Source organism: Lithobates pipiens, unplaced genomic scaffold, assembly GCF_037356315.1.
Source record: "Lithobates pipiens isolate NorthernLeopardFrog02 unplaced genomic scaffold, aLitPip1_a1.2 Scaffold_3, whole genome shotgun sequence".
Lineage (NCBI taxonomy): Eukaryota > Metazoa > Chordata > Amphibia > Anura > Ranidae > Lithobates > Lithobates pipiens.
This window is the reverse complement of record NW_027507790.1, coordinates 232,932,759-232,944,834: the sequence shown is the minus strand read 5'-3', so window position 1 is coordinate 232,944,834 and position 12,076 is coordinate 232,932,759. Positions and strand designations below refer to the sequence as shown.

General features: G+C 45.2%; 1 protein-coding gene across 1 annotated transcript in view; it reads right to left on the bottom strand.

Moving 5' to 3' along the window:
* Window positions 1-598: 598 nt before the first annotated feature.
* ADAMTS12 (ADAM metallopeptidase with thrombospondin type 1 motif 12) overlaps window positions 599-12,076 on the bottom strand; it is a 678,211-nt gene continuing 666,733 nt past the window's right edge. Inside the window, exon 24 of the mRNA XM_077462890.1 lies at window positions 599-1,775. Coding sequence (XP_077319016.1) covers window positions 1,633-1,775 — 143 coding nt within the window. The 3' untranslated portion in view covers window positions 599-1,632. The remainder of the gene's footprint in view (window positions 1,776-12,076) is intronic.

Genomic DNA, 12,076 nt, shown 5'->3' with positions numbered 1-12,076 from the left:
AATTTTTTAAAGAAAAACGATCGGACTATCCGACAGAATGATTCGGCCAGACCTATTCTGCCTGAAAGTCCAGTCATGTGTACGCGGCATTAGCGTTGCCTATCTCAACTAGGGTTCTATGGAACCCTGGAGTTCTGCTAGAGCAGGATTTCTCAGCCATGATTCCCCCAGCTGTTTCTAGGGTTTCCTTGAGCAATGAGCAATTTCTGCCTCACAGATAAACTCCCACTGACACATTTTGCTTTCTGTAATGGGTACATTTTTCCTAATGCCCATAAGTGTAAGGAACATTCTTCCCACTGACCATCACACTACTGTATCATGAATTGTAGTAATTTTAAGCAGGGGTTCCCCAAGCCCACAAAGTTAAAGGGTTCTTCTTTGTTAAAAAGGTTGCTAAGGTTTCCTTGAGCAAGGAGCAATTAATCCATTTCAGATAAGTAACCACTGACACCAGTGATTTCTCTAAAGCCGAATACACATGGTGAGATTATCAGACAAATGATTGTACATTTTTATTTGGATGCTAATCTCCATATCGAAAACTAATAGGTTACTAAAGTACAAAAATTCTCGTAAGACAGAATACAAGTTTGGAAGTGATATAATGTGTTGTAGTGTATTTTTATTGTATTTTTGGATGAAAACTGTATTGTTTAAACTAAAATAATACAACCTGGTGTCGTATGAGAACATTTTTCATGTTTGTCCCTTCGGAAGATTTCAGATGACAGCTGTGTACTAACATTTAGATTATCGTACGATTGGTTCGAAAGGCTTAACTCTCTGAAAGAGGGGGGATCCTTGCCACTGACCACAAATGTAAGGAGGCTTCTTCCTATTGACCATTACTCTAAAGTACAGTGAGCTTTAGATATAGTAATTATTAACAAGGGTTCCCTGAGAACAAAAAGGTTTTAAAGGGTTCCTCCACATTAAAAAGTTTGAGAAAGGCTGGGCTAGAGTAATAGATGTCTTCCAAGGATCACTAGATCTGAAATAGACTTTAAACAGTATTTTTTTCAGAGTAAAACTAATGACCATATTTGATGGTGGCATAAATACAGTTTTTCAATAATATTAAAAGTATGCATTCATAGCTATTTATAACCTGTATGATCCTCCATGATATACAATGTTATTATATTACTGTATTGAAAGTAGGGCACCATAAAGATTTTCTTTTTTTTTTATATTTTCAATACTTAAGTGCTTTTGCATTTTTGACTTATAAACAAACACTTCTGAGCATAGATAAAATTCAGAGCTGATACATATTCCCCAGAGACCGGTGCAGCACTGAACTGTTTGTATTATTGGTCATCGGCAGTTGCAATACTTAGCAGTGCTTTTTGCTTTATGTTGATTTATAGACACCACTGTGCTTGTCAAGAGCCCTGTTGGTTTCACCTCACCAGATTCTCCAATGAGATCGCTACAATTTGGGAATAAAACCTTGGGATAAGGTCCAGCTGGTCCCCAAATAGTGAGTTCAAGTCCTGTGCTGAGAAATAGGTAACTTGGTAATGTTTTTGGATGACATTCATTGATTTTGTTTTAGAATGCGATATCCTCAGTTCATGTATTGCAGTAGATGGAGAATGAACCAGCCTGATGAGGCAGATGACTGACTCAGCCTCCTTGTAGAGACTCTTCTTGCCTGGTACACGTGAAGCAGCACTGAGACTGAATGGCTTTCAACGAACACTTCCCAATAGACTTCACAGTATTGCAGAAATTAATTGACAGCTTGTCTTTCTTACACAATGGAACATCTGCAAGGAGAAAAAAAAAAAATCTGTCAGGCAGGTATTTTTCCAGGCATATTTCTGCTTACTATAGTTTGGCAATTCATTTTTGGAGGGGTTGTTGTTGGTCTTTATTGTGTTCTGCAGTAAAATGCAGAGAAGAATTTTCACTGAGTATATCAGCATTGGGCTTAATTGGAGCACCTCATGTGTATTGGTTAATGAAAACCAGAACAAAAGTCTAAACACAAAACTACAATGGTCCTAACACCCAATCAAATTCCCTTGGTACCCTTCCAAGCTTCTTTATCCTGTGCTATGAACTGTGATATAAATCAGCCATACTCTGCAGCAGAAGCATACACAGTCCTGACGGCCTGCAAAGTCATCCAGAAGAGCCTGGATGTCCTCAGGCAGTAGACAACACCAGACTTAAAGTGGTTCTAATGCAATCAAATGCATCTTAATGCATTCTATGTGTGCAGCAGCCCCCCTTTGCCCCCTTTATACTTACCTGAGTCCCATCTTGATCCAGCGATGTTGCACAAGAGTTTCAGCTGTCTGGAACTCTCCCTCCTCATTGGCTGAGACAGCAGCGGGGCATCATCCCCCCCCCCCCCCTTTGTCAAAGTCAGTGAGCCAATGAGGAAAAAGAAGGGATGGGGCCAAGCCACTGTTCCCTGTCTGAATGGACACACAGAGCAGCAGCTCGGCTTGGTTGCCTTGGCAGAAGGGAAGGGACAGGAACGCGGGCAAGGAATCTGAGACGAGGAGGAACCGGGCTGCTCTGTGCAAAACAACTACACAGAGAAGGTAAGTATAGCATGTTTGTTCATTTTAAACGAAAAAATAAAACAAGACTTTATTATCACTTTAACAGAGCCAAAGTTGACATAACCCACTCCAGGTTTGGGGACTATACAGGCATGGCCAGAGAGAGAGAGACAGTTCTCTGCCAGTCAAAGAAACAGATCACTTACCCCAGTGCTGTGCATAAAATATTTAGTCTGGAATCTGGCCCTTGTTGTACCTGTCTTTCCACAATAATGTTTCAGAGGTTAGCACCCATCTACCAGGCCCTGAAAGTAGCCTGTAATTTATTCCTTGCACCTAGGGGTGGTGCATGGTCTAGTAGTATTTACAGGTCCTTCTCAAAAAATTAGCATATTGTGATAAAGTTCATTATTTTCTGTAATGTACTGATAAACATTAGACTTTCATATATTTTAGATTCATTACACACAACTGTTCAAGCCTTTTCTTGTTTTAATATTGATGATTTTGGCATACAGCTCCTGAAAACCCCAAAATCCTATCTCAAAAAATTAGCATATTTCATCCGACCAATAAAAGAAAAGTGTTTTTAATACAAAAAAAGTCAACCTTTAAATAATTATGTTCAGTTATGCACTCAATACTTGGTCGGGAATCCTTTTGCAGAAATGACTGCTTCAATGCAGCGTGGCATGGAGGCAACCAGCCTGTGTCACTGCTGAGGTGTTATGGAGGCCCAGGATGCTTCGATAGCGGCCTTAAGCTCATCCAGAGTGTTGGGTCTTGCGTCTCTCAACTTTATCTTCCCAATATCCCACAGATTCTCTATGGGGTTCAGGTCAGGAGAGTTGGCAGGCCAATTGAGCACAGTAATACCATGGTCAGTAAACCATTTACCAGTGGTTTTGGCACTGTGAGCAGGTGCCAGGTCGTGCTGAAAAATGAAATCTTCATCTCCATAAAGCTTTTCAGCAGATGGAAGCATGAAGTGCTCCAAAATCTCCTGATAGCTAGCTGCATTGACCCTGCCCTTGATAAAACACAGAGGACCAACACCAGCAGCTGACATGGCACCCCAGACCATCACTGACTGTGGGTACTTGACACTGGACCTCAGGCATTTTGGCATTTCCCTTTCCCCAGTCTTCCTCCAGACTCTGGCACCTTGATTTCCGAATGACATGCAAAATTTGCTTTCATCCGAAAAAAGTACTTTGGACCACTGAGCAACAGTCCAGTGCTGCTTCTCTGTAGCCCAGGTCAGGCGCTTCTGGCTTGACCTGGGGAATGCGGCACCTGTAGCCCATTTTCTGCACACGCCTGTTCACGGTGGCTCTGGATGTTTCTACTCCAGACTCAGTCCACTGCTTCCGCAGGTCCTCCAAGGTCTGGAATCGGTCCTTCTCCACAATCTTCTTCAGGGTCCGGTCACCTCTTCTCGTTGTGCAGCGTTTTCTGCCACACTTTTTCCTTCCCACAGACTTCCCACTGAGGTGCCTTGATACAGCACTCTGGGAACAGCCTATTCCTTCAGAAATTTCTTTCTGTGTCTTACCCTCTTGCTTGAGGGTGTCAATGATGGCCTTCTGGACAGCAGTCAGGTCGGCAGTCTTACCCATGATTGCGGTTTTGAGTAATGAACCAGGCTGGGAGTTTTTAAAAGCCTCAGGAATCTTTTGCAGGTGTTTAGAGTTAATTAGTTGATTCAGATGATTAGGTTAATAGCTTGTTTAGAGAACCTTTTCATGATATGCTAATTTTTTGAGATAGGAATTTTGGGTTTTCATGAGCTGTATGCCAAAATCATCAATATTAAAACAAGAAAAGGCTTGAACTACTTCAGTTGTTTGTAATGAATCTAAAATATATGAAAGTCTAATGTTTATCAGTACATTACATAAAATAATGAACTTTATCACAATATGCAAATTTTTTGAGAAGGACCTGTATTTTTGCCACACAAAAACAATGGGATTACCTAATTTTTTTCAGGTACTTATCTAGTGCTGTCAATTTACACAGTGCTTTACAAATATATTGTACATTCACATTGGTCTCTGTTCTTAAAGTGACACTAAAGGTTTGTTTTAAAAAAAATAAGAAACATGTCATACTTACCTCCAGAGTGGCCATGAAACCTGCTCTTCTGGGGTCCCCCAGTGGCTCTTGCGGCTCCTCCCCACATCAGATAATGCCCTGGGAAAAGCACTCTGGGGGGTTACCTTGCGGGCGCACTCCTGAGTCCAGAATTCTGCATCCATAGAGGCCAAATGCAGGACTCGCCCCCCCCCCCCCCCGGCACCCATATCATTGGATTGGATTGAGAGCGGTGGGAGCCAATGGTTGCACTGCTATCAATTTATCCAATCAAGAGCCCCGGGCAGAGAGACAGCGCGTCCCCATGGGTCAAGTTCTAGGGCTCAGGTAAGTAAAATGGGGGGGGGCCAGTCACTGGCAGAAGTTTTTTCACCTTAAAGCATAGGATGCATTAAGGTGAAAAAACACGTAGGTTTACAACCCCTTTAAGGAGCTTACAGTCTAAGGTCCTTAACTCACATCCATACCTACGCATACTAGGGCCAATTTAGACAGCCAATTAACATACCAGCATGTCTTTGGAGTGTGGGAGAAAACCAGAGTACCCAATGGAAACCTATACAGGCACAGGGAGAACATGCAAACTCTAGGCGGGTAGTGCCATGGTTGGGATTCAAACCAACAACTCTAGTGCTGCTTTATGGATGCACTAGCCACTTAGCCACTGGTTGTTAAGCCATTGCCTTAGGATACTTGCTGAAATTATTTTGTTGATTACCATCTCAAATTTATTAACTCCATTCTTCCTGTCTGCTGTGTTTAGATGGGTAAAATTCAATTTTTAAATCAGCATCTGAAACGATTGCTCACTCTTTAGAAAACACATAGCACTCTAAAAATTATGTAATGAGTGTACCATGCATTACATTTTTAATTGTAAAACAAAGATTTTTTTTATAGTTTTAATAAATAACATAACATATACATTATAAAAGAATTAACAATCTTCTAGACATAAAACATATTTTTTAGTCCTGTGCATTTTTAATTTTTTCACTTTAAAAAGATTACAGTCACCCTACTATTTATCAAGAATGGAGTAACTTTACAGGTTTGTGGACTGTGTGCCGCAAGGATCAAGCAAATGGAATCAGAATTCCGATCATGTTCATATGTAAAGCAGTAAAAAGAAGATAAAGTTACAATAATTTAGCTCAATATAATACGGAAAGACACCAGCTGCTTGAACACATTAACATCAAAGATCTCTGAAACCATGTATGAAACTGACTGTGAAATGTCCAATGTTATTTCTGTCCTACAAGCCAAAGAAACTTCAAACACAAGAGGCAAAGTTTCAAAGATTTAATTAAAGATAAATCACAATTTGCAATATTGATCTTTTATATTGCAGGAATTCGTATTGATCAATGCCTAACACAAGCAGCACATCCATCAGGCAATTCAAAGAATTTCAGTAGAGTCAGTAGAAGACGCACAAAGCCCCTGAGACATGTATAGAACAGCCAAGCACGGTGAGGAGGAAAGTTTCTTCCCTGTGTTTCAAAGTTTTTAACTATCAAGAGTCCTAAGATTTCCGTACCCTTGATTTTCAAGTAGCAAAGTAATCTTCTACACATTTTCTAAATAAATTGTAAAAAAAAAACTGATTAAGACCACAACTGGATAAGGAGGAAACAGCATATTGTAGCAGGGCTATAAGGATGAAGATCAAGTACTATCAGGAACAACATACAGAAAATGGCTCTTCCAAGACTTGGAGCACTTGTCTTCTACTGAATACTCCAGTTTCCCTGGCAGTAGTTGTTGCTGTCCTTCTCAGTATGATCCCAAAGACAACCATATAAATCAGAATTATTTGATTGCCTTTAGGGTTTCTTTGTATCTTAAAACCATCACTAGTAACTGCATTTCCTCTTCACAACTTCTAAGAAATATTTTGGGTAGATTATTTAAATTAAAGAATTTGGCTGCCTTTGTCCCATGCGGGACAATCCTCTTAACTCTTTGTCCTGGAGACGTAGCACGTTTGAGAGAAAATATACGTAAGGCCGCGTACACACGGGCGGACTGTTCGCCCAACTTTGTTTGTCAAGCAGTTTCGGCAAACAGTGCGCTCAAAATTTGCATGGACGGACATGGCCACACACGGCACTTTTTGAGCGGACTGTTTCAGCGAACTGTTTGCCAAACAGTTCGCTCAACTTTTGAAATGAACGGACTCGCCCACGTAAGGCGGAGGCAAATCCGCCCATTTCGAGCGCGTGTACAGGTAGGCGGGGCCCGCGAAGGAGACGTCGCGGGCTCCGCCGCCTGGAATGGACTTAAAGGGGAACCCCAACGCCGAAAAAAATCGGCGTGGGGTCCCCCCAAAGTCCACAACAGACCCTTGTCCGAGCACGCTACCCGGCCGGCCAGGAAAGGGGGGCGAGCGAGCGCGCCCCCCCTCCTGAGCCGTACCAGGCCGCGTGCCCTCAACATGGGGGGGTGCCTTGGGGAAGGGGGGGCCGCGCGGCCCCCCCCCACCCCAAAGCACCTTGTCCCCATGTTGATGAGGACAAGGGCCTCTTCCCGACAACCCTGGCCGTTGGTTGTCGGGGTCTGCGGGCGGGGGGCTTATCGGAATCCGGGAGCCCCCTTTAAGAAGGGGGCCCCCGGATACCGGCCCCCCACCCTATGTGAATGAGTATGGGGTACAATGTACCCCTACCCATTCACCTGTGAAATAAAGTACAAAAAAAAACACAACACAGAGAAAAAATATTTTATTGCACAGCTCCGGGGGTCTTCCGTCTTCGGGGGTCTTCTCGCCGGACTCCTCCGCTATCTTCGTGTAGCTCTTTTACTAGCGGAGGAGCCCGGCTTTCTTCCTCCCCGCCGCCGGCCTCTTCTCCCGACTTCGGGGGTCTTGTCCCCCTCTTCGGTTCTTCTGCCGGGCCACCGCGCCTTCTTGTAGCTCTTTTGCAGGCGGTGGCCCGGTCTTCTGTCGCCGCTGCCTTCCGTTCTTCTGTCGCCGCCTTCGGTTCTTCTGCCGGGCCACCGCGCCTTCTTGTAGCTCTTTTACAGGCGGTGGCCCGGTCTTCTGTCGCCGCTGTCGCTGTCGCCGTCGCCGCCTTCCGTTCTTCTTCTTCTTCTTGTTCTTCTTCTTCTTCCCCAGGAGATGTTGACACGTCGCTCTCTCCGGCCGGAATGCCAGAGCCGCGCTGTGCGTTCACTTATATAGTGACAATGGGGCGGTGTCACATGGTATATGTCACATGGGTTGGTCACATGGGTTGATGTCACATGGGGACTATGACATCGTAAGGGGGGGGGTCACCATGTGACCAACCCATGTGACATATACCATGTGACACCGCCCCATTGTCACTATATAAGTGACCGCACAGCGTGGCTTTGGCATTCCGGCCGGAGAGAGCGACGTGTCAACATCTCCTGGGGAAGAAGAACAAGAAGAAGAAGAAGAACGGAAGGCGGCGACGGCGGCGGCGACGGCGACAGCGACAGCGGCGACAGAAGACCGGGCCACCGCCTGTAAAAGAGCTACAAGAAGGCGCGGTGGCCCGGCAGAAGAACCGAAGGCGGCGACAGAAGAACGGAAGGCAGCGGCGACAGAAGACCGGGCCACCGCCTGCAAAAGAGCTACAAGAAGGCGCGGTGGCCCGGCAGAAGAACCGAAGAGGGGGACAAGACCCCCGAAGTCGGGAGAAGAGGCCGGCGGCGGGGAGGAAGAAAGCCGGGCTCCTCCGCTAGTAAAAGAGCTACACGAAGATAGCGGAGGAGTCCGGCGAGAAGACCCCCGAAGACGGAAGACCCCCGGAGCTGTGCAATAAAATATTTTTTCTCTGTGTTGTGTTTTTTTTTGTACTTTATTTCACAGGTGAATGGGTAGGGGTACATTGTACCCCATACTCATTCACATAGGGTGGGGGGCCGGTATCCGGGGGCCCCCTTCTTAAAGGGGGCTCCCGGATTCCGATAAGCCCCCCGCCCGCAGACCCCGACAACCAACGGCCAGGGTTGTCGGGAAGAGGCCCTTGTCCTCATCAACATGGGGACAAGGTGCTTTGGGGTGGGGGGGGGGCCGCGCGGCCCCCCCTTCCCCAAGGCACCCCCCCATGTTGAGGGCACGCGGCCTGGTACGGCTCAGGAGGGGGGGCGCGCTCGCTCGCCCCCCTTTCCTGGCCGGCCGGGTAGCGTGCTCGGACAAGGGTCTGTTGTGGACTTTGGGGGAACCCCCACGCCGATTTTTTTCGGCGTTGGGGTTCCCCTTTAAGCCCATTCCAGGCGGCGGAGCCCGCGACGTCTCCTTCGCGGGCCCCGCCTACCTTCACACGCGCTCGAAATGAGCAGACTTTCCTCCGAGCGGGAACAGTTTGCTCATTTCGAAAGTAGCCTACACACGGGCGGACTGTCCGCTCAAACACAGTTTCAGCGGACAGTTTTTCGGAATTTCCGAAAGACTTTGTCCGTCAAACTGTCCGCTGAAAGCCCACACACGAGCGGACTGTCCGCCCAAACACTGTTCAGCGGACAAGGTTGGGCGAACAGTCCGCCCGTGTGTACGCGGCCTAAGGGGATCGCCCATCTAAATTGTCAGTAGAACTTTTTTCCCTAATGCATGTTTTTTCCTCACCTTTTTTTCTGATGGCAACTCAAAAATGTTTGTATTCCCTCCTGTCCCATCTGTCTCTGAGACAATGTCAACAGGAGAAGCAGAGGTGTGAATCTCCACAGCACAGACAGCAATGAAAACCAAAATGTTTTGTCTTACTTACATTTTAATTAATTAATGGGTTTACGTTTACTTGGTTTATTGTTTAAGGTGTATACCTATGCAAAACCTTTTGCATGTTTCTTGGCAGAGTGGGGAAAAATTAGACCCTCTGTAAAGTTTTTATTTGCACTGGTGACCAGTGTGACTAAGAAAGAAAAAGGGGAAATCTAAAATATTAGGATTGTTCTTTAGCCACTTCCCGACCGGCTCACACACATATATATACGTGGCAGGTTGGCTCTCCTACGCAAATCGCCGTATATGTACGGCGGCACTTTTAAGAGCCATAGCAGGTGCACGCGCAAGCCCACTGCATGGCGGGGGACCCGATGAGCATGGCCGGCAGTCGCGATCGCTGCCAGCCACCCACGATCGCGGGCACGAGAGCCAGAATGGGGATTTGTGTGTGTAAACACATTATGATTTAAATCAAGTTGATTTAAATCAAGCCTTTTAACTAGTGATTTAAAACATGATATAAATTGTGATTTAAACCAACTTGACTTAAATCAAATACACCCTGCCTAAACCTAAGACCAACGATGCAATGATTTCCAGGTACCAGTTCCTTAGATGTGGTGACTTCATTCGTTTTTATTATTAGTATAAGAAGTATAACGAGTACAGAAAATACCTGGTAACCTTGCGTAAAACGCAGCACCCTTAGTACTTTCTGTAAGCTGAACAGAAAGTACTAACAACTTTATCCATCTTTTGTAAACCACTGATCCCATCAACCGCAAATGGACTGGACATTAACAAAGGCAGATTTGTTGGCAGCCTCAATTCACTGGCACTGGCCAAGGACACAGCCTATCTTTTGTAGGGATATGGTATGCTCACATCTGTAAAGCCATAAACTCCACCATATTGTGACTCACATGCTGTAGGCCTGAAGCCCACATTCTCAGTAACACTTGTCCTGGTTTACTGATTATAACATGGTCAACAACTTGGCACATCAGCTTTTCAATTTCACATTTCACATTTAACAGTGCAAAACACATCATTGGCAACCAACTTAAACTCTTAAAGTCCAGCCATCCTGCCATATGCTCTTACATGAGTCCCCCTGTGGTGGGTCCTCACATAGGGTCTCTCTCTGGGCCTAGACCTGGAAAGCCTTCTGCTCTCTAGTCTATGGAACCATGGCTCTGTCCACATATAGGAGTGACCGTAGCCACCATGGGACAGGTAACCTGTTAATTGCACAATTAACATATGAAAATAATGGTAAACTGCAATATATTAAAGGTGTGTTTATGGCTTTAAATATGCTTTAAGAATGTTGTGGTAGGGTTTGGGCAGTGTGATGGACCACCTGGCACCCATCTTGGGTGCCTACTGCCCTCCAAACGCTTTCTGCACACCAATAGCTAATACCTGCCCTTTACCCCAAGCTTCTTACACAGACAAGATGCTGAGGTAAAAAAGCCAAAGGAATCATTTCATTGAACAGAAATACAGTTTTTTATACACTTCAAAAACAAGAACAGTCCCCACATGAACAACGAAAACAAATATTACACATTGAGGTAAACATCCCACAATGGTTAGGTAACAATGTAAAATTGACACCAGACTAATCACATCAGGAGGATTAGCAAACTGGCAGAAACAATTGGTGACTCAATTAACAATGGGAGAAAGATACTTAACAGCAAACACATAATGCCTTGTAGACACGGTCAGACATTCCGACCACAAAATCCGCCGGATTTTTTCCGAAGGATTTTGGCCGAAACTTGTCTTGCATGCACACGGCCGAAAATCTGATCGTTCTGAATGAGGTGACGTCAAACACGTACGACTGGACTATAAACGGGCCAGTAGCCAATAGCTTTCGTCTCTTAGTTTATTCTGAAAGTGTGGCACTTTGTCCATCGGAATCGTCTACACACGATCGGAATTTATGCGATCGGATTTTGTTGTTGGAAAATTTTACATCCTGCTCCCAAACTTTGTGCGTTGGAAAATCCGACAGAAGAAGTCTGATAGAGCTCACACACGATCGGATATTCCGACAACATAATCCGATCTGACTTTTTCCATCGGAATTTCCGACCATGTGTACGGGGCATTACACTTTAATAAACAGCAGTAGACCCTAGCATCAGGTTGTGTTTAGCAGATCATCGTCTGCTTAGAGTCTCTGAGTCTAGGAGGGGGTTGAAACAGTCAATGGTGTTTTGGGCACAGAAGCTCCAAATCTGTATCCAATTTCTCTAGTTCTCAGAGTCCGCTTGTTTCAGGGAGATAAGGACTTGAATCCAAAGCAAAACTACTCCAAAGGTCCCCCAGGCAATCACCTCCCAAAGAATAGAGCCCTCTCAAATGCCTCGGGCTCAAAGCCAGCACAAAAGAGGCTGGCCTGCAGTTCCATCCAAAAGCCCCTGTCCCAGTTGGGTTTGTCACAGGCAGAGCAGTGGCAGGCCTAATATGCCCTGTAGTACAAAAATCACCTAAAAATTATTCATCGTTTTGCCGAAGACATACACTTTTGATGACAGTTCCTTGCATATCCCAGGGACTCTATTGCTGAGATTTCTGTGCTAATTCCTGGGTCTACACACTTGCTCTGGCTATTACGAGAGGCTCCTATGCTCCTTTTATAAGCACTGGAATTTGCAAAGAGGTCTAGGCTCCATTTCTAATGAAAAACCCTTCTGGACTGATTGACCATTTGATATGCCTTTTATTTAATTTGTTAAGGTTGTAA